At 40.5% G+C, this 24099-nt stretch overlaps 1 protein-coding gene across 2 annotated transcripts in view; it reads left to right on the forward strand.

Annotated features, from left to right (window-relative positions):
• Nucleotides 1–24099, forward strand: part of RXFP1 (relaxin family peptide receptor 1) — a 548429-nt gene that overhangs the window by 230214 nt on the left and 294116 nt on the right. For both annotated transcript variants that reach the window (XM_073576626.1, XM_073576616.1), the window contains exon 2: nucleotides 874–1017. In XM_073576626.1, coding sequence (XP_073432727.1) covers nucleotides 963–1017 — 55 coding nt within the window. In that variant the 5' untranslated portion in view covers nucleotides 874–962. The remainder of the gene's footprint in view (nucleotides 1–873; nucleotides 1018–24099) is intronic.

Raw genomic sequence — 24099 nt, forward strand, 5'->3', positions numbered from 1 at the left:
GTAGCCTTGAGATTGCTCATGCTTCCTCACAATTTGGTTTCTCAAGTCCTCAGACAGTTCTTTGGTCTTCTTTCTTTTCTCCATGCTCAATGTGGTACACACAAGGACACAGGACAGAGGTTGAGTCAACTTTAATCCATGTCAACTGGCTGCAAGTGTGATTTAGTTATTGCCAACACCTGTTAGGTGCCACAGGTAAGTTACAGGTGCTGTTAATTACACAAATTAGAGAAGCATCACATGATTTTTCGAACAGTGCCAATACTTTTGTCCACCCTATTTTTTATGTTTGGCGTGAAATTATATCCAATTTGGCTTTAGGACAATTCTTTTTGTGTTTTTTCATTTAAGACAAATTAAATGAAGATAATAATAACAAAGAATTTGCAATCATCTTCAGGAAGAAACTGAGTATTATCTGGCCACAATTGTGTGTATATATATATATATAATAAAATTGAAGGGGAAACACAACAAGAAACAATATAAAAAATAACATAGTACAATGAAAAACATTATCTAGGAAAACTGACCAAAAATCATGATTGAATATCAAAAGAATCCCTTCCGATAAGTCTTTGGGAAGTGCCAAAAAATTTAATAGACAACAAATAGTCCAAAGATAAAGTGCATAAAGAGTATACGGGATAGGGATAAAAATGAATAAATAAATACCAATAGTCAGTAATTTGTGGCTCCAATGTACGTTTCACCCAATGGCTTTCTCCTTTTCAATAACATGTCTAAAGATGTTGTGATTTTTATAATTATACATATATATGTAATTGTTTATTATATATATATATAGTATATATTTTCATTCTCATTTTAAAACAAATGAGTGTAAGTACTTTTGTCTGTTATTTTACTTAGTTGTCTATTCGGAAAGTGAACAATCAGAAAGCACTTGTCCTCTTGGATTCTTCCCTTGTGGTAATCTCACAAAGTGCCTTCCTCAATTTATGCATTGCAATGGAGTGGATGAGTGTGGAAACCAAGCAGATGAAGATAATTGTGGTAGGTCAGAGTTGTTTATTCTCATGCATTTTACTTGTATGTGACATATTTGTCTGCTTGCCTGTGTTCCTTTGCTTTCTTTTGTATCTTGTTTGCAGCTTGTTGAAACCGATGGACTTGTATTGTTACTAATATGGTTACAAGAACCACAAGAATGTTGGAGTCAGAGCTGTACAGGCAGATTATGCTGCATGTGGTCCATGATACAATGTCTTTGTAAACAAGGTTAAAAGAATACTTTATGCAATACTGATATCATTAATTATGCCTACTGCTCGATCTCACAGTGACATAGAAATGTAGGGAATGCCAAACCCAACACTTTAGATTCTGTGCTATGATTAAAAATATACCAAAACTGGTCTTTTACATAGTTACCAGCTCCAATAAAAATAGAAAGGTGTGCTTCATAGTGTTTTGCATATTTAGTTAAGACATTGTAACAGTTTTTTCATTTTTTCAGAAGTGTTCTTTTATTTAACTGCATTGATAAAATAAGAGATATTGGTTAAAGTTTTCATTACAGAAATTTGTACTTTTACAATTTTTACATTTTGACATTACAAGCTTCATCATACCTGTCTTTCAAAAATGTTATATAATCAACATAATTAATTATATTAATTAATTTATTATTAGTAACAGGTGCATCAAAAATTTAATTTATTTCAGTTCTTCAATATAAAAAGTGAAACTCATATATTAGATAGAGTCATTACAAACACAAACAGAGTGATCTATTTCAAGTGTTTATTTCTGTTAATGTTGATGATTATGGCTTACAGCCAATGAAAATCCAAAAGTCATTATCTCAGTAAATTAAAATAATTAACAAAAACACCTGCAAAGGCTTCCTAAGCATTTAAAAAGGTCCCGTAGTCTGTTTCAGTAGCTTCAACAATCAAGAGAAAGACTACTGACTTGACAAATGTCCAGAAGGCAGTCATTGACAAGGAGGGTAAGCCACAAAGGGTCATTGCTAAAGAAGCTGGCTGTTCACAGAGTGCTGTATCCAAGCATATTAATGGAAAGTTGAGTGGAAGGAAAAAGTGTGGTAGAAAAAGATTCACAAACAAACAGGATAACCACAGCCTTGAAAGGATTTTTAAGAAATGCCATTCAAAAATTTGGGGGAGATTCACAAAGAGCTTCAAGAAGCGCCATACATAGACATATCCAGGACATGAGCTACAAGTGTCGCATTCCTTGTGTCAAGCAACTCATGACCAATAGACAACGCCAGAAGCGTCTTACCTGGGCGATGGAGAAAAAGAACTAGTGGTCCAAGGTGTTGTTTTCAGATGAAAGTAAATTTTGCATTTCATTCGGAAATAAAGGTCCCAGAGTCTGGAGGAAGAGTGGAGAGGCGCACAATCCAAATTGCCTGAGGTCTAGTGTGAAGTTTCCACAATCAGTGATGGTTTGGGGAGCCATGTAATCTGCTGGTATAGGTCCACTGTGTTTTATCAAGAACAAAGTCAGTGCAGCCATCTACCAGGAAATTTTAGAGCACTTCATGCTTCCCTCTGCCGACAAGCTTTTTGGAGATGGAAGTTTCAGTCTACAGCAGGACTTGGCACTTGTCCACACTGCCAAAAGTACCAATACCTGGTTTAAAAACAACAGTATCACTGTGCATGATTGGCCAGCAAACTCACCTAACCTTAACCCCATAGAGAATCTATGTGGTATTGTCAAGAGGAAGATGAGAGACACCAGACCCAACAATGCAGATGAGCTGAAGGCTGCTATCAAAGCAACACCTCAGCAGTGCCACAGGCTGATTGTCTCCATGACATGCCGCATTGATGCAGTAATTGATGCAAAAGGAGTCCCAACCAAGTATTGAGTGCATTTACTGAACATACATTTCAGTAGACCAACATTTTGAATTTTAAAATCATTTTTCAAGCTGATGTTATAAAGTATTCTAATTTACTGAGGTAATGACTTTGGGGTTTTCTTTGGCTGTAAGCCATAATCATCAAGATTAACAGAAATAAACGCTTGAAATAGATCACACTGTTTGTAATGACTTTATATAATATATGAGTTTCACTTTTGTATTTAAGAACTTAAATAAATTAACTTTTTGATCATATTCTAATTTTGTGAGAAGCACCTGCATATTAGAATTAATAATATACTGATTTTGTCCATTTCCCTAGTACACCTTCAAATTTAAACTTTCTCTACTAAGGGGGAATATACTGTGTATATTAAACACTTAGAATTAAATAAAGTTAAAGGCTTTTTTAGGCTTTGAATATTCTCAAATTTAAGTCAATTTTAAGCAACAAGTCACTGATTAGTTTTATTCATGCTTTTTTTAGTTTCACGTTGCAAAATTAGGAAATGGTTACTGTTATCAATTAAGGACTACCTGTAGACCTGTAGACCTTTTTTTCCTTTTTTTATAATTCTCTGCAGGGCCTCATAACTAAAGATAAATCAAAATTCTAATGCAATTATTTTTTTTTAAGTGCAAATTTAGTACCAAGACAAAACTCATACTATCAGCCATGAAAAGATCAGTCCTGTGTGCAAAAAAATCATTTGCTGTTTACAGGTTTAGAAACAGCTGCAAGATATGAAATGTGGTGACATTAGTAGCTTTCAAGTGCCAGGTAAAATGATATGATAATGACATCAATCCAGTATATTCTATCCCTCCTCTTATCATTCATTGCCAGCTTTTCTTAGTTTCCGGCTTCAAAACAAAATGTGTCTGGGTCACAAACAGACAGTCGCAGTGCTAAAATAGGGAGAAAATCAACCTGTTATTTGGTTTAAGGAAAGAAAATATATTGAAGCAAAAAGTAAACCAAATTATTTCTTTCACCACTGACCTCTCACTGGATCTGGAAAATCAAAATTGGCTAGCCTTTACAGGTTTTCTTATCCAGGTTTTAATACTGTAGACCAGGGGTGGGGAACCTCAGGCCCCTGGGCCATTTACGGCCCTCGATGACATTTTATCAGGCCCCCAGGCAGATTCTCAGGGACAGCAGTGCTTGGGCATGGAGTTGTATTTTAATTGCCACCAGCTCATTAATTTCTTCTTGCTCTGTTAGCACGCACACGCAGTGTTCACTACTGAACATTGAAGGGCATGCAATGAAAGATTATGTCCTGACACCAGTGCCAGAGTCAGGATGTACTTTGTGTGCGGAGTTTGTACGGCACATGAAGGATGGCGCACTCCTGTTTTGCACCAAAATGTGCAACTTTTTTCATTGTCACGCTTTTCATGTCATTTATTAAAAAAAGTGTGCGAGAATCAGCTAATGGTGTGTGACTTCACACAATATAGCATACTATGTATTATGCCAGGAAACTGTCCTGATTTATGATAAGCTCAGAAGCCTGGAAACATTGAAGAAACTCCTGTGATAAAACAGGCAGGGAAATGTCTTACCTCAGAAGGCAGCAGGTGATAGCCCCTGCTGTTTCTTCTGTATGCTCACTTATCATAAGGGACATATGCTTCCCCACCTGGCCAGGAGCTGTGGTTTGCACGGACCATAAACTGGACCTGCTCTGCACGGTCCAAAACAGTAAATACCAGGATTTATCAGGGGCAGATTATAAGATTATCTTAGTAGCAGAAACATTTTTTTTACATATCTAATTGAGGATCTAATTGATATTCCAAGATCTGTTGATAAAATGTACTTTGTGGGACAACCCTTTGAAGTGCTTTACACAAACTGATTTCAGGCTGTTAAACAAACACAGATCAAGTACTGGCCTCTTTACATAGGCTGATGAAGAATTATAGGGACAAAAAATGTCCCGTTTACACTTGGCAATGTTTTGATGAGAATGAAGATTTTGTATTCTTGTATAAAAACAAATCAAATCCCTTGATGAATCAGCATCTTTCTCATTCGTTGGAAGATTGTCTACATGTTTATATCTACAAAGACTTGTCTGTGCTGCCAATATTTTTAAATGTCGATACTACAACACAAAGTACGCACATGAACTCTATGCTACACACACACACACACACACACTATATGGTATACACACAGTCACTACATTATATGCACAATGCGTGGTACACATACTGTACAGTCAATGCCACACACATTGTATATTTCACCCCCATGCTACATGCATACACCCTCTTGGCTACACGCAAACTGTAAATTACACACACTCTCCATACAAAATGTTACACACACAAACTAAGTTATGCACACACTCCAAACTGCTCACATACACACACTGTATGTTATGCACATACACATTCCATGCTACACACACTGTATGTATAAACACACACACTCAATGCTACAAGCACACATTATTAATTATATACACATATACTCCATGCTACACTCACACAAGCTATGCTACATTCACACACACACACAGAGACACACACACCACAAAGCACATTCATAGATACAGTGTAGAGGACTTACGTACCAGACATACTGGGTTCTCTCCTCCCCTTCAATACTTCCAAACTTCCACAGAGTGAAGGACCTTTGATGATCATGATGTCACCAAAGATCCTTCTTCATTTCTAACCTCAGAAACTGAATTGATAGTCCAGGGTTGGCATTGTTAATACAGTTTCTGCTTTGTAAAGGCAGGTGGCCAGACATACTGTTACACTGAGCCTGTAGATTTGTACATCTTAGTGGGGGTTCTTTTGAGAATGAGGGCCCTGTGCGAGTGCTCAATTTGCTTTCTCCCTAATTCCAATCCTGCCTACAAACTTTATGTATTTATCAACACACGTGACTGGGAACAGTAGGTTGACTTCAGCTGATGTCAGTATAATCATTCCAAATGATTACCATATGTTATGTACACATTATAAACACAAGGAAGGAATGTATTAAAACTGGTGCTTCATATGTCAGTCTTGAACAAAAATTGGTTTAACATGTGCCATATTTACTAAAAAACATATGCCTTCCATTAAATTTGGTACATCTTCTGGGCTATACGTGACCCAGAACACAAAATCATTATATGCCATATAAGCATGACAGCAATGCAAAGATGCGACGAGGATCTGACGGGTGCTGGTGAGGATTGACGGGGTCAGACAGTTTTGAGTATAAAGATTTGTTTTTTATGTTTGAAAATTTTGATTGCCTTTACTGCTTTAGAAAAATGGCAGCAAGCGGCTCCATTTAGTTGCAAAATTTTATATGTGGATTTTCAGCCCCCTGGGTCTAGAACTGCAGGGAAGAATTGTGTTTATGTACTTCCATGTGTCCAGTGAATTTCCAGTGATTATACAGTGATACCATTATTTATTCTGTTGGTCTTTGAAATAAGTAAAACAATATTTCAGATATTCATGTTCTGTATTTATATTTTCTATCAAATCTAGAATCTAACCATCAGAGTCAATAAATTTCCTTACCTTACTTTTTTCAGGCATATTTTAATTAAAAGTGAATGATCATTTCTAAACAATGAACTGCATAATGTTTTGATAATGTCATATAATGCAGTTATCTGACCGTTTACTGGACTACAGCTACAGATCAGAAGAAAAACAAATATATTTGTTAGTCACTGTCGCCACTCTTATGCCACGCTGGCTCCCTTTGTTCTAATCTGTGCCTTGTTACTAGGTTAAAGTTGTTGCTCACTACTCAGACAGTCCCATCTCAATCACTATGTTTCCCCCCCTGTAAAGCCAGCCCTAATTGACCACATGGATTGAGTGATATAATAACGGTATTGGAGAAGCAGGAAGCTCATCTGCATATTTCCGGTGCATTCTGGGAAGAGGAGAAGAGTCGCCTTAAGCTGATCGATTGCTGGGACTTGCCGGGTCTCGCTGTTTGAGGACATTGCAAAACCAGTGATTGGAGAAGCAGGAAGCTCATCTGCATATTTCCAGGGCATTCTGGGAAGAGGAGAAGAGTCTCCTTAAGCTGATCGATCGCTGGGACTTGCCGGGTCTCGCTGTTTGAGGACATCGCAAAACCAGGGATTGGAGAAGCAGGAAGCTCATCTGCATATTTCCTGTGCATTCTGGGAAGAGGAGAAGAGTCACCTTAAGCTGATCGATTGCTGGGACTTGCCGGGTCTCGCTGTTTGAGGACATCGCAAAACCCATCATAGACTGCATCAGCAATATGGAAGAGAAGAAAACCCACATGGTCATCTGCAACACATGCTACATGTTTACGGACCTTCCGGCCCAAAAACTCAACTTTACCTGTCAGAAGTGCAAACTTGTTGCCCTCTTAGAGGAAAAGGTGCAGGGACTGGAAGAAAGAATAGCAACATTGAAGGTAAATAAAGAACATGAGGACTTCTTGGATGAAGCAGAAGCAACCATTCAGGATTTGGAAAGTGAGAAAAGCTTCAGAGCACATACAGAGGCTGAAAAGTGGAGCCATGTGATGAAAACAAGCAAACGGATCAAGTGGTCATCACCACCCACACAGCTTAGCAACCAATATGAAGCCCTCATGCTGGAGAACGAAAATGGCACAGCTCAGGATGATACGGTATCTACAAGAGAAGACACACTATCAACAAAAGTTACTATGTCAACAAAAGTGGAAATAAATGACACTCAATACACTCACGAGCAACAAGCAGTGCGTCCGGAAAGAAAAGAAGAGTGGTAGTTGTGGGCGACTCACTACTAAGAGGCACGGAGGCAACTATCTGCAGGCCGGACATAACCGCACGAGGTATGCTGCCTCCCAGGAGCAAAAATCAAGGATGTGGCCAACAGGATACCAACTATCCTCAAATCCAAGGACGACTACCCTTTCCTACTGCTACATGTAGGCACAAACAACACGGCAAGAAATGACCTGCCAACTATCTGCGAAGACTTTGAAATTCTGGGGAAGAAAATAAAGGAACGGAACGTACAGGTTGTTTTCTCATCAATCCTCCCAGTCGATGGCCATGGCATCAGAAGATGGAATAGGATACTAGAGGTGAACAACTGGCTACGACGGTGGTGCAGGCAGCAAGGATTTGGATTCTTGGACCATGGCGTGAATTACCTCTATGATGGCCTTCTCGCAAGAGATGGGTTACACCTCACAAAACCTGGGAAACACACATTCACCAGAAGACTTGCCACGCTCATCAGGAGGGCTTTAAACTAGAAGAAGAGGGGATGGGAGGAAAAACAGCAGACAAGAACATGCAGCAGAAGGACAAACTAATCAAGGATACTAGATATGGTAAAGAGGACCCAAGACAGGGTACTCAGAAGGAAGCTAAGAAAAGTGAAGCAAAACTTGTTTCCTGCATGCTGACCAATGCAAGGATTTGCCAGGGGAAATGCAAAGTGATAATGTAAACTCCCCATTAAGTATTACCTGCCTAACCCAGGAAGAAGTGCAGAACCGCCTTAGTAAGATTAAAATTGACAAATCACCAGGCCCTGATGGCATTCACCCTTGGGTATTAAGGGAGTTAAGTAATGTGATAGACAGGCCTCTATTCCTTATATTTAAAGACTCTATATAGACAGGGTCTGTTCCTTTTGATTGGCGGCAAGCAAATGTGGTACCAATATTCAAAAAGGGGTGTAAAAGGGAACCTGGAAACTATAGGCCGGTAAGCTTAACATCTGTTGTGGGTAAAATTTTTGAAGAATTTCTAAGGGATACCATTATGGAATATCTCAATGTTAATAAATGTTTAACTCCATATCAACATGGATTTATGAAGGATCGCTCCTGTCAAACTAACCTGATCAGCTTCTATGAGGATGTAAGCTCTCAAATGGACCAAGGATAATCATTGGATGTCATTTATCTCGACTTCTCTAAAGCATTTGACACTGTCCCACATAAAAGATTGGTAAGTAAGATGAGAAAGCTTGGGCTAGGGGAAAATGTGTGTAGATGGGTAGGTAGCTGGCTTAGTGATAGAAAACAAAGAGTGGTTATTAATGGTTCATACTCAGATTGGGCCAGGGTTACTAGTGGGGTACCACAGGGTTCTGTATTGGGCCCCCTACTATTTAATATATTTATTAATGATCTAGTGGATGGCTTACACAGTAAAATATCAGTATTTGCAGATGATACAAAACTATGTAAGGTTAACACAAAGGAGGACAGTTTGCAACTACAGACAGATTTGAATAAATTGGAGAATTGGGCTGAAAAATGGCAAATGAGGTTTAACACAGATAAGTGTAAGGTTATGCACATGGGAAGGAGAAACGGATGCTATAATTACTTACTAAATGGGAAACTGCTGGGGAAATCAGACATGGAAAAAGACTTAGGCATCTTAGTCAATAAGAAGCTAAATTGGAGTGCCCAGTGTCAGGCAGCTGCCACCAAAGCAAATAGGGTCATGGGATGCATTAGGAGAGGTCTGGGGACACGAGATGAAATCATAATTCTCCCTTTGTACAAATCACTCGTCAGACCACACTTGGAGCATTGTGTGCAGTTTTGGACGCTGGTGCTCAAGAAAGACATTAGTGAACTTGAAAGGGTTCAAAGGCGGGCTACTAAAATGATAAAGGGAGTTGGTTCACTACAATACCCAGAAAGGTTATCAAAATTAGGCCTATTTACTCTAGAAAAGAGAAGACTTAGGGGAGACTTAATATATATGTACAAGTATATCAGAGGGCAATACAGAGATCTCTCCAATGAACTGTTTGTACCAAGGACTGTGACAAGAACAAGGGGGCATTCTCTTCGTTTGGAGGAAAGACAATTTCTGCACCAGCATAGAAGAGGGTTCTTCATGGTAAGAGCAGTGAGGCTCTGGAATTCTCTTCCTGAGGAAGTGGTGATGGCCAACTCACTGAATGAATTTAAGAAAGGAATGGATGCTTTTCTTGTGAGTAACAGTATAGAAGGTTACGAATAACAGAATATTATAGGTAGATGGTTGACCCAGCTTAGGGGAAGGAATTTTTTTTCCTATGGAGAAAATTGGCTTCTACTCTGTGAGTTTTTTGCCTTCCCCAGGATCAACAATGCAGAACAGCTGCACTAAAAATAGGCTGAACTAGACGGACATAAGGTCTTTGTTCAGCCTTCAAAACTATGTATGTTACTATGTGATCCCCAGGAGAGCCAGTGCAGACACTGCTGGGATGACGCCAGCGCCGGAGGTGAGCATAAGTGTTAATATTTTACAAGAGAGAAGCTTAAGGATAGAGAAGAGGGGTTGTCCAAGTAGTGGACAACCCCTCCCTTTAACCTACCAAGCACCTCTGATGTCATCTCACTTGCCTCATCTCTTTCTAGTCATTGCCTAAGCCAGGCGTCTAATCGTGTCTGCAATTACTGTCTGAAATCCAGCAACCATCTACATCTTCCAAACCCACTCTTAGGGTACCGTTACACTTAGCGATGCACCAGCGATCCCGACAACGATATGGATCGCTGGTGCATCGCTATGTGGTCGCTAGTGAGCTGCCACACAGGCAGATCTCACCAGCGACATCTCTGGGGTCGGGGTCGCTACTTACCTGTCAGACGCGGCGATCCTGACGTCCTCCCGCCCGCGTCCACGCGTCGCTCGTCGGCGCCGCAGGAAGCGCCCAACGAGAAATGATCCAGGACCTTCTTGCGCGACCAGCGATAATCAGCGGGGGAGCCGGTCGGAGGTAAGTATCACATGCAGCGATATCGCTAGCAATATCGCTGCTACGTCACAAAATCGGTGACTTTACAGCGATATTGCTAGCGATATCGCAGTGTGTAACGGGGGCTTTAGTAGTCCTGGTCCTATTGCACTCTAATCTTTGATTTGTGAAATTACAAGTTAACAAACTCGTCTCAGCTGTCTAGGTACTAGATAATGAACTCTTCTCACCAATTCCTGTCTGCAATCAGAAACCAGCTTCCATTCATCTCAGCTAATGGTGCTGTTGTATTCTCATCTCTTCTATGTCAAGCAATATCTGTAGTAACTCATATCTGCCATTCTTGTGCTATGGGATCTCGCTATGTGAGAAGGGGGTTTAAGTGGTGATTATTAAAGGGGTATTTTCAAGAAATTGAAACTTTAGCACCAAAGTCTGTTTTCACCTTCCTAAATAGGTAAAGTTCAACTCCAATAGATGCCTATGATAGGATCAGCCCCTGCAGTCATGCCAGCAGGTTGATGATCCTTTTCTGCATTCAATTTGATAGATAGTGGAGGGTAGACATTTTATACAGACCACGCTGCTGTGTGGGTGTGAGGTGGCCAGGGTGGTAGTCATGGCAAGGGGCTGTTGTGTTCCCACACCCTGGCACCCCCGCAAAAAAAAACATAATGTCCCGTCTGGTGTGTGTTAAATATGCAAAGCAGAACACACGTTAGGCTCCGGGGTTCCTTCTGCTCCTGTATCCCTGGTTCCAGATTCAGGATTCACACAAACAACTTAAGACTCTGTGTTCATATTCAACAGTTCAACTTTACTTGATAACAGAGGTTTTGGTACAGAAGCAGCACAGCATATTTCCATTTGTACTCCTTGAGCTCTCCCTGCTTTCTCTGACAACTCTTTTCCCGGAGACGCTCCTTCCACCCCTGCAGCTCCCGTACTCATAGGCCCGCTAACTTCAGTCATTTTCCCATCCGGCTTCCCTTGGAAGAATAAAGAGGCTCTCATAGTTATGCCTAATTTGGGCCGTAGGCCCCGGATATTTCCTGGAGGACCACTGAATTTTATAGCGACCGTTTGCACGTTGCTTCCCTGTAGAGTCCTGTACTCCTTTTGTGCTCTGCAGCCCCTTGGCTTTTATGTACTCTGTCTCTTCATGTTATCTCTATATCTCTGATTCTAATCATGAAGTCTCTATACTAAAGTACTCTACACCTATCTCTAACCCCTCCGAACTTGCAAAGTCCCCTATGATGTGGGCACATCTTTTTCTAATACTACTGCGCTATAATGCCCCCCACTGAACTGTGCTTCCCAAAAAACATACATAAACACTCAGTCAATACAGGGTACATCACAAATACATATTATACATAGTACATTATAAATCAACATCTGCACTAATAGCTAACCAGGGGAAGGACTAATTAACCAGGCTAAAATGAAACAGGAATTAGATACAGGAAGCATAAATACATACCAGCAATGCTATCACAAGGGGAGAAGAGAAATGCAATGCTTCCTGAATGCAGGCAGAAGGAAAATGGAGAACTGGAGGGAAATGGAGGCTGAACTAACCATAATCCTTTGCAAAAGACTACCAGGATGCATTGCAACCTTACCAGAATGCACTGCAAAAGCTTACCAGAAATGCACTGCTACGGAGGGAAAATATACGAGCAGCAAAAGTGAAAGTAAAGTAGCACAATAACACTGTGGTTATGACTCTGGTCACTAGAGGGAGCTAGAAACAATGAAATCAATAGAATCTATGGAAAACTGAATATTCTATATATTCTCCAGTGAGTCAGTGTAAATATAAACAAGCAAACAGTCAAAGGTTATGAATTAGATTTTGAAGACAGAACAATATATAATAGTCAAAAAAAATACATTTTAATTATTTAAAGCACATTCATTTCAAAGGGGAAGGAAGAAGTGTAAACCGACTCTTTCATACTCTTACATATGGAGAGCATTTCCACACTCTGGCGCAAGATCACGTAGCTTTTACGTAGCACAAGAGAGTGGAACTACTTTCCACATACAGCAGCACAGTAAGTATCAAAAGTTTACCCTCCACTATCTCCCAATGTGTTATTTTATGTGATGATAATTCTGTAATGCTTTCACATATCTCAGTAGTTCTGAGAATTTTTTGACATGACACATTTTATTTTATGTTATTAGTAAACTTAGGGCAATATGAATTGCATTCAATAAAATTTGTACCGTAATTTTGACAAATTATAAAAATATTTATTTTTAGAGCTTTATTTTTAGAGCTTTAGAGCTTTAGAGCTTTATTTTTAGAGCTTTATTTTTTGTCAAAAAATAATTTTGACAAATTATAAAAATATTCATTTTTAGAGCTTTATTTTTAGAGCTTTAGAGCTTTAGAGCTTTATTTTTAGAGCTTTATTTTTTGTGTCTTTAAAACAGGTACTTAACTTACAATATAGTTAATAAATACTACACATCAACTTTACATGAGCATATTGTTAAGGTTTTTTGTTGTTTGAATGTTAGAAGAGTTAAAAGTTTAGCAACCTTTTTCTTTCAATTAAATTTACAAAATATGTATTTTTAGAGATATTTCACTTTTCAAGTGACTTTCTGAGCCTATAGATTATAAAACCTGCAAAAAATACCCCATTTTATAATCTGCAACCCACAAAGTATTAAAAACTGCTTTCAGAAAGATTGATAACCCTTCAGTTGCTTACTGGAATTAATGTGTACTGAAAAAAAAATAAAATGAACTTTCATTTGCTAAAATGTTGCTTTAGCCCCCAAATTTTCATTTTCACAAGGGTAAACCCCTTAAATACTGTTGTCAATAGTGACTATGGCATCCAGATGGTTAACAGAATGTGGGGACTCCTTTACCCATCAACACCCTGAGATCTTGATCGTATGGTCCTGATGATTGCTATTGGAATTCATAGCCAAATAACAGCCTTAGACTCTGTCGGCTATAGTGGTTTGTTCAAAAGTTATCAAAATTTAGGAGGTAAAAATAAACTTTTTCATTCCTGTCATGCTAATTTGCACTAATTCATGAAAAGCACCCGAAGGGTGCAGTTTTTAAATTATATCACTTTGGGGGGGGTTGCAATATATAGGACCCCCAAAAGTCACTGCAAAACTGAACAGGTCCCTATAAAGTTTTGTAAATTTCATTGAAAAAAGAGATAAATTACTGATACATTTTTAAACCTTCCAAAATGCTAATGAAATAAACCACATGTTACAAAAGTGTTGATGTAAAGCTGACATGAGGGAAATGTCAATTATTATTGTTTTTGCGTGTAATGACTATCTGGATTAAAGGAATAATCATTCATGGTTTTAAAATAGCTAATTTTTGAAATTTGTCAAATTTCTGATAATTTTACAGATAAATGCAAAACTTAATGCAATCAACTTAAATTTACCATTATCATAAAGTATGATGTGTCGTAAAAAAAACAATCTAAAAATCTATGGGATATTTTGAAGCATTCCAGATTTATTATTACATAAACTGACACGTCAAATGAAAAAAAAATTGATTTGTTCATTAACCCTTTTACGACCTATGACATACAGATATGTGATAGTAGTATAGACTCAGAACAAACCACTGATATCTCAATGTGCTGCAGTAGAACTTGTGCTCAGCTTTATAGTTCTAATAAAGCTACAGAGCTACTACTCACTAGGACTGTCACTCACGGAGGAGTGTACGCCCTGCCAGAAACCAGGACGTGGAAGAGACTGGAAAGCTGCTTGCTGCTTAGAGACAAATTGAGAATAACCCTTTAAGTTGTGTTTCAGATAACTTGACTTTGAGCAGTGCTTTCTCTTCTGGATGAAGACTTGCATATACAGTGGGTATGGAAAGTATTCAGACCCCTTTAATTTTTTAACTGTTTGTTTCACTGCAGCCATTTGGTAAATTCAAAAATGTTATTTTTTTCTCATTAATGTACACTCTGCACCCCATCTTGACTGAAAAAAAACTAGAAAACTTGATGCTTTATGCATCTATTAGCCCTCTGTGTCTGTACTGTTACACACTTAACATTATGACTGGTCCATAAAATCAGGGCAATTGTTAGGCTACTTTCAGACATCCAGGTTTCGGTATCCGGCATGGTGCAGCGAAAAACCAGACTACCGGATCCGTCGCCTGTTACGACCAGATCCGGCTTTTTCCCCGTGCAGCTTCATTGTCGCCGCATTGCACCGGATGGCAATGCGGCGCATCCATCTTTTGCCGGATACGGCAAGAATTGCCAGTACGGTGTCTGGAAAAAACGTTGCATGCAACGTTTTTTCCAAACGCCGGACCGGTTTTTTGCACTGCGCATGCCCGGAAGACCTTCTCTGCCAGGAATATATCTGGCAGAAAGAAGGATCCGGTGTCAGCGTTTGCGGCCGGATTTGGTAGTCCGGTTTTTCGCCGTACCATGCCGGATACCAAAAGCCGGAAGTCTGAAAGTAGCCTTACCACTCACCCTACGTGTCTACCTTTTTCCTCATAGATTGTAAGATTGCGAGCAGGGCCCTCAATCCTCTTAGTATCTGTTATGATCTATGTGATTATTGTTATGCTGTAATGTCTATCGTCTGTACAAGTCCCCTCTGAAATGTAAAGTGCTGTAAAATATGTTGGCGCTATAGAAATAAAATTTATTATTATTATATTATTATAAATTTTTGCAAATATATTAAAAAAGAAAAACTGAAACATCACTTGGTCATGAGTTTTCAGACCCTTTGCTCAGACACTCTTATTTAAGTCACATGCTGTCCATTTCCTTGTGATCCTCCTTGAGATAGTTTTACTCCTTCATTGGAGTCCAGATGTGTTTAATTAAATTGATAGGACTTGATTTGTAAAGGCACACACCTGTCTATATAAGACCTCACAGCTCACAGTGCATGTCAGACCAAATGAGAATCATGAGGTCAAAGGAACTGGCCAAGAAGCTCAGAGACAGGATTGTGGCAAGGCACAGTTCTGGCCAAGGATTTCTGCAATACTCAAGGTTCCTAAGAGCTAAGTGGCCTCCATAATCCTTAAATGGAAGAAGTTTGGGATGACCTGAAGTCTTCCTAGATCTGACCATGCAGTCAAACTGAGCAAACGTGGGAGAAGAGCCTTTGTGAGAGAGGTAAAGAAGAACCCCAAGATCACTGTGAATGAGCTCCACAGATGCAGTAGGGAGGTGGGAGAAAGTTCCACAAAGTCAACTATCATTGCAGCCCTCCACCATTCGGGCCTCTATGGCAGTGTGGTAATACAGTAACATGAGGTAATACATAGTTGATGATTACCTACTTAGTACAGCAAACGTATTGATAAACACAGGACTGTAACACATAGATAGTGCTTACCAACTGTGCTTAGAGCAGGCTGTTTAAGGGGCATGAAGAAAATGAATGGTGAGGTTTCTCCTCAGACGCATAGAGGAACAATGGCTGCTGTTCCCTTCACAATGTCATTCTAAGACCACAATGCAACAGGAACGATCCCACAATGCCCTAGGAACTTCCCATAATACATTGCAAACTAAACTAGAATCTATACATTAAACCGCCAGCAGATGGTGCTGTTACCTTACAATATAAAATATAGGAAGGATTAAAACACACAAAATATGCAATGTCTGTAATAACAGTGACATAAAAAATATGACTAAACTTTCTAGACAGCAATTATATGGCTGGACAGAACAATATGATATTTCAGTTTTTATCTTTTAATAAATTTGCAAAATTTCTACATTTCTGCTTTTTTCAGTCAAGATGGGGTGCAGAGTGTACATTAATGAGAAAAAAATGAACTTTTTTGAATTTACCAAATGGCTGCAATGAAACAAAGAGTGAAAAAATTTAAGGGGTCGGAATACTTTCTGTACCCACTGTAGTCGATTATATCTGTTTTATGCTTCAGCACTCATAAAATAATTTTAAAAAATATGTTCTTCATGAACGCCCTTTACTTTAACCTCTGGATTTGATTATAGAGAAGTCAGTATTCATCAGTCTAAAGTGGAGAACCGACACTAATGCTTAAATTTCATATTCAGCTGTACACTGTTGATTTTGTATCCAAAACTGTGGCCTTCGCAAAAAATAAGCTTTAGAAATCAAAGGGAACTGACACGACGTGAGCTAAATGATAATTGCTAGCTCTGTACTTTCATTTAACTTCAGAATAGATCATGTCAGTGGTGGATTTAGGAGATTTGACGCTTTATCTGTATTATATTACAAAGTCTCAGAATGGAGTTGGCTTAACAGGACTGTGACAGTAAATTCAGTTTTATCTTTATTCTGCTGAATTATTGTAAGAAAGATAAGACACAAAGAAGCTCACTGGAATATAAAATTATGGTAAAAGATGGGATGGTTATTTAGGACTCTCAGCTCTAGCATCTGTCTTAGGCCTCTGACAAGCATTACTATTCTCTCCATGCATGCCAAGAGTGTCCGAGATGTGTGCCTATAGTCCAGTGTAATTGTAGTCTGATGGATCACTGTTGCATTCACTCTGGTTCCGTTCCAGTTTTAATGTTTATTCTCTCACTGGTTCATTTTGTTGTAATGTGATTTCATCTCCTGGCTTGGTTCAACTGCAACTATTTTACTTAGGCCGGGGTCATACTAGCAATGAATACAGACGAGTGCTATGGGAGAAAACATCGCATAGCATTCAGACCCGTATTAATCTATGGGGCAGCTCACATCAGCGTTTTTTTCTTGGCCGTTTTCAACGTGCGAGTGAAATCGCAGCGTGCTGCAATTGTCGCCGACACTCGGCCAAATCTCAGCTCACTCGCACCCATACGCTTAAGCCTATGGGTGCGAGTTACACAACGCACATCACTCAGATATCATCCGAGTGATGCCTGATATACGCTAACACAGGCAATGGAGTTGATGGAGAAATTAATTTTTCCGCCTCCTCCGCAGCTGTGCTTCGATGCTCTCTGTGTTAGAAGCTCGGAGCACAGACGCATGATACTCAGCTCCAGGTCACAGCAGAGCAGGAGCTGAGGGTCATTAGCATATCACCTCCGAAGCTCTTGCATAGGATGCCATACGCTAGTCTGCCCTGGTCTCGGTTTTGGTCTAGCTCCCAACTATAACTAGCTTTGACTCCTAACCTTGCTGCTTTCTACTGCTTGGATTTTTTGTTCCATTTTATTCTTATTCGGTTTCAAAATATCCTTACAATAAAACTATACATTTTAGCTGGAGCTAAGGTTGATGCCTGAGACTTCCATAGGCTCGAACAACAATACTATCAAGGTACAAAGGCCCAACAATTCAGATGTGTATGACAGATATGTCATAAAGAAAATAATTATTCCTGAACATCATTGATAGAGCTGTAAAATTGTAACCTTGAAGAAAAGGGAAAAAAAATGTTAGCACGCATTAAAATCAATAAGTAATAATAAAAGACCCATTATTATATAAATAAAGGTCTAAAAAAAGTATAGCAAGGGTTGATGGAATAGTAAAAATAAAAACAACAACATAAACCACATGCTGATATACCCCAGAATGTATTTTTCCACCACCTGTCACATTAGCGAGCTTGCACAACTCTTACTCTTGCATTGAAGTCTTCATATCCCAAGGCCCAATGAAAAGAAATTAAAGAAATAGATAAGTGGAGCATTCATGATAAATTCTTTAACATGGCACTCTACAAATAAATTCCTGAAGGCTAAAAAGTCCATTTGAAGTGGTTAATTCCACTGCTCAGGGCTGCACATTGCTGATCAATTCTTCAGAAGGGCTCAAAAGGGGCTCCTTACTCTAAGATCGCAATTTATAATTAAAAGAAGATGAGAAAACAGGAGGAATGGGAAGCTAAATCCATCTAAGTTAGAAAAAGGCACTTGAAAACTTGATTTTTTTTTTCTTGATTTGGACATGTATGCAAAAATTGGTTCTGTTTTGCCACCGTGATTAATGAGACTTCCGGACAATAGGGTGAATAGATCTCTATCCAACACCAGCACTATCTTGTAGTGTTATCTGCAGAATTTGTCACTTTGTATCCTGTAAAGAAGTTTCCTCTCCTAAACAGGTGAAACATAAAGAAAACATAAATTACAGATTTAACAAGACTGTATTTAGGTACATAAAAGGATTTTGAGTAATAAATGCTTTCTACATGCTGAATTTGTCATTATGAAATCCAAGCAGCAGGCAGGAATTTGATACTAAGCAGAAGGAACATGTTATTCTCTTGAACTGCAATATTTTTAGACGCTTATTCTAAATGACTTCACTTGTCTAGAGCTCATTCAAGCAGAAGAAAATTTACTGTCTCTATCTTGTCTTGGGTGTTGCAATCTTTTGGTGGTCTAGAGCAGGGTTCCCCAACTCCGGTCTTCAAGACCCATCAACAGGTCATCTTTTCAAGATTTCCTTAGTATTGCCCAGGTGATAATTGCATCACCTGTACAATACAAGGGAAATCCTGAAAACATGACCTATTGGTGGACCTTGAGGACCGGAGTTGGGGAACCCTGGTCTAGAGTTCATTTTTTTTCTATTTGCTGATGGTAGAATTAAAAGAATCTGTCATAGGCCTCAGTGGTTCAAAATAGGAGATTATACTTGGTGGTCTAGTGTAGATTAAGGTGATTAGTGTACTTTTCCTTGATTGCTTAGGTGAGAAGTTATACATGTCTAAGGGGGTGAAAAGCAGAAGATGTAATTAATCAATGTTCCACAGCCCTCACTGCCAAATCCCACTATCTGCTGATCAAACCAAGCAGACAGGAGGGAAGAACTTCAAAGGGAAGCCGGGTCAGGTGACAGCTGTGGCACAGGAGGGAAGAACTTGAAAGGGAAGCCGGGTCAGGCGACAGCTGTGGCACAGTTGTTAAAAATAAAAGGCAAGGATAGCGAAGCGGGAACTGAGTTAGTGCCAGGATGCGAGGATAGGACACATGAACAATGTAACAAGCTTGTGTTCAGCTCCAAAGCGGAGCTACCAAAGAGTGGTTTGATACCCGTGCAGGTGAGACATCGTTGGTAAAGCACCGAAGCCCAGACTTCTCCTGTCAAAACCTGAAGCCCAGATTTCACCGGTCAAGACTCAAAGCTGAGAATTCTCCAGTCAAGACCTGACATCCATACTCCACAGGTCATGCACCAAAGGTCAAATGCTGGTCTTTAGATGAGACAGGACATCTGCTGTGCTGACAAGAAGTCCCAAGCAAATTGGACCGTTACTTCCAACTTAGACATGTGGTACAGTGTGTGGGCCATGGTTGCACTTCTGGGAATGAAGGTGACCAGTACGATGAACAGACCGGGTACCAAGTGACTCACATATTGGCAACTTGCAGCCCACCGGGAAGTATCGGTGACCACAGATACGGCTTGTGAAACAATCAAAGGCAGAGAATACAATGGCAATTGACCTAGTATTGAGAGAAAATACCCGTTAAGCTAAGACAGAAAGGCATCAAAATCTGTTTAACTGCTAGAAAACAGGGAAAGCATATATAAATATAACGTTGAATAAGATAGCGCATTTAGTTTAGTATGTGTCTTAATACACTTTACTACTCTTACTGCGCATGTGCCGATACACTATGAACTGGCGCATGCGCAGTAATGATTTTCGGCTTTGCCCGCAGTTGGGCAAAGCATACTGCGTGTGCGCGAAGCAAGATTGCTTTGCGCACGCGCGAACGATGGAGAAGAATACCAGAGAAGAGCACAGACGGGGCACAGATCAGGTGGCGAAAAAAGAAGAAACACCGCCCATCGGACCGGACCAAGGCCATTTACATAGGCCTGCAACTTCCGGTGACAGATTCCCTTTAAGTGTCATTTTAGCATTAGCACATTTTACCGGATACGATTCAGGCCAACAACCAGAGAAGTCAATACATTATCACCGACCTCATATTTTTGCTGGAGGCTTATAACCTTATCTGAGTACGGGAGAGGAATGAGTGGAAGACTGCATTTCTTACCTCTGAAGGGTTGTTTGAAAATCTTGTTATGCCATTTTGTTTGACCAATGCTCCTGCGGTTTTTCAAAATTTCATAAATTATGTGTTCTCTGATTTTATTGAGATGATATTTTAATCTATTCATCAGATAAACAAGCCCACATTGGTCATCTGTGGGCTGTTCTCCAGAGACTCAGGGAGAATAAGCTATTCGCTAAATTAGAGAAATGATCGTTTTTTGTTCAAGAACTGTCATTCTTGGGGTTCGTTGTCTCTGGTGAGGGTTTCTGCAAGGATCCCAAAAAGGTGCAGGCCATTGTGGATTGGGTGCAGCCGCGGGACCTTAAGGGTCTTCAGCGCTTCTTGGGATACACCAATTACTACCAGAGGTTTATTAAAGGGTTTTCACAGGTGGTCAAGCCTCTCACTGACTTGACACAAAAGGGGGCTCATGTGAAGAACTGGTCTTCCTCAGCGGTAGCAGCGTTCGTGACTCTGAAAAATTGTTTTTTGACCTCCCCAGTTCTAGTTCAGGCAGATCCATCTGAACCCTTTGTGGTGGAGGTTGATGCGTTGGAGGTGAGGGTGGGGGCGGTGTTGTTCCAAGGATCCGCCACATTGACCAATCTGAGACCTTGCGCCTTCTTTTCTAAAAAATTCTCCCTAGCATAAAGAAATTACGATGTGGGCAATCGGAAACTGCTGGAGGTGAAGTTGGCTTTTGAGGAATAGAGGTATTTTTTGGAGGGGGCTGTTCATCCTATTACGGTAATTACTGATCTCAAAAACCTGGCGTACATTGAGTCTGTTAAAAGATTGACCCCGAGGCAGGCCCGATGGACACTTTTTTTTCCCGATTCTAGTTTTCGATCACTTTTCATCAAGGATCCAAGAATGTGAAGGCCGATGCCTTGTCCGGGAGTTTGGATCCAGTTTCTTCTCCTGAACCTCCATTCTCCATTCTACAATCAGGGGTGGTGGTGGCTGATGTCTTGTCAGAATTGGAATGGGAGGTTCGAGAAGCTCAGTCTCAAGCTCCTTCATCCAAACCAGTTGATAAAATGTTTGTTCCAATTCAGTTTCGCCTCAGGGTTCTTCAGGAGTTCCATGATTTGGTTCTAAGTGGTCATCCTGCGATCTCGGCTACGTGGGGGGGCCATTGAAAGGGTATTTTGGTGGCCCTCATTTTTGTCTGATGTTAAGAAGTTTGTGTCTGCTTGTGAAATTTGTGCCCACGCTAAGAGCTCTCAGAACCGGCCGGGGAATTGGTGCATTTGTCAGTTCCTGATAGACCATGGACACATTTGTCCATGGATTTTATCACCAATCTTCCCCCTTCCAAGAGCAATACCATCATATGGGTAGTTGTGGACAGATTTTCTAAACAAGCACACTTCGTATCCTTTATGGCTTTGCCTTCTGCAGAAATTTTGTCCAGGTTGTTTGTACAGCATGTGGTTCATTTGCATGGTGTGCCCTTGAATGTGGTGTCTGATCATGGAGTGTAGTTTGTGTCCAGGTTTTGGAGAGCATTTTGCAAAAAGACTGGGTGCTGAGTTGTCCTTTTTGTCTGCATATCATCCGGAGACCAATGGCCAGACTGAGTGGACCAACCAGTCGTTGGAGCAAATTTTGCACTGTCTCTCCACTTCCTGACAGGATTATTGGTGTGATGCTTTTCCTTTAGCAAAGTTTGCCTTCAATAACCGTCTTAATCACTCCACAGGCATTTCTCCGTCTTCTGTAATTCTGGGTTCAATCCACACTTTGGGGAGTTCTCCCATTTGGACTCCGGTTGCCCTGAGGCTGGTGTAGCTGTACAGCGGTTGAGGGACTTGTGGCAGGAGGTCCAGAGGAATTTTGGGGAGGCTCAGAGGAAGTTCAAGGTTTTTGTGGACAGGAGACAACTGGCTGTGGGACCTACGCTCCAGGTTCTGGATAAAGTTTGGCTGTCTACGAGGAACATTAAGTTTAAGGTTCCTGCAGCAAAATTGGGGCCTAAGTTTATCAGTCCTTATAAGATCACGGAAGTGGTTAACCCGTTGGCATTTCAGTTGCATCTTCCTTCGTCTTTTAAGATCCTTAATGTGTTTCATAGGTCGCTGTTGAAACCGTTGGGGTCTATTGAGGACGGATCAGTGAATCCTTCGCCACCCATTTTGGCAGATGGGCAAGAGGAGTATGAGGTGGAGCGCATCGTGGATTCCCTGATGGTCCATCATTCCCTTCAGTATCTTGTGCATTGGAAGGGGTACGGTTCATATGGTCCTCCAGACCGATCTTGGGTTCCTGCTCGATCTCTGAGTGTGTCTGTTTGCTGTGTATGACCCGGTTTGACCCCTGACTATTGTCTCTGTCTCTCTGCTCGGTAATGACTCGTCCCTCCTGGTTATTTAACTTCTTGGCTTGCTTCTGGGTTGCTCATCTGTCTTGTCCCTGGTTTCTTCGTTCCCGTCTGGCTTCTGTCCCTCGGCTTTGCTCTCTGACTACGTTATTGGTTTTGTCCTTTGTATTCTATGCTCTTGGCCAGCCCCCTGTCTGCGTGCAGAGTAGCTCTGCCCCCTGCGGTCATGTGACCGCCTAGCTCCACCCCCTGTGATCATGTGAATGGCTAAGCTCAGGTTCTAAAGAGCCATGCATACCAGAATAGGGATAGGGAGCCATGCATACAAGGATAGGGAAATCCACACCTAGAAATACATAAAAGAGCTCTACATAGATCACCTATGGGAGGTCTGCACAATGCCACATCTGCCGGACCCTCACCCAGGTCACATTATAGATGAGAGAATCTACTGAAATTCATCTTGGGCAGATTCGCTATAACCGACCAGCACATACGATTCAGTCCAAATATAAATTGGTCTAAATTGAAAATGCTCCAATTGCCATAGCTTGATGGTTTTTAGGCTTTCTCCACAGCCCAAGGCAGAATAAATGGAGGAGGGGGAGAAGTTAAAATATAATTAAACACAATAACCCAATTGTCCTCGTCCCTCCCCATCCATCACTGCAGTCCTCCGTCCTCTGTGCCAGTCATTGGTTGTTCTCCCTTCTGCTGCTGAGGCCAGTGATCGGACTCACATGGACATGGTGGAGGGTGGGGGTGCAGATGCCATTGGCATCAGTATCCTATCACCCCTCACATGATCGTGTGCAGCCAATCACTGTTATCAGCTCCATAATAGGGTCCGAAAAATCCGAAGATCAGTGCAGAGGACGGGGAAGTGGTGATGGAGGCGGCAGCATAAGAGCAGATGAGGTCTAGGACCGGGGAGTGTAATGTATTATTTTATATCATCCCTTTCCTTATAGACTGATTTGTTACAGATCTGGTCGCTCAGCTGTATATAACTGAGCTGAATAGTGACACTGAGATGTGGACAGTGATGTGGATCGTTTCCCTATGATAACACTGAATGGCAGAGCACAGAGGCAGAAGCAATGTCATGGGGAACCCTGAGAAATGGGGATTATGGGAACAGAAATCTCACCCAAAAGCTCTGCTGCTGATCAGTTTGG

Source organism: Dendrobates tinctorius, unplaced genomic scaffold (assembly GCF_039654945.1).
Source record: "Dendrobates tinctorius isolate UK_male_01 unplaced genomic scaffold, ASM3965494v1 ptg000008l, whole genome shotgun sequence".
Classification (NCBI taxonomy): Eukaryota; Metazoa; Chordata; class Amphibia; order Anura; family Dendrobatidae; genus Dendrobates; species Dendrobates tinctorius.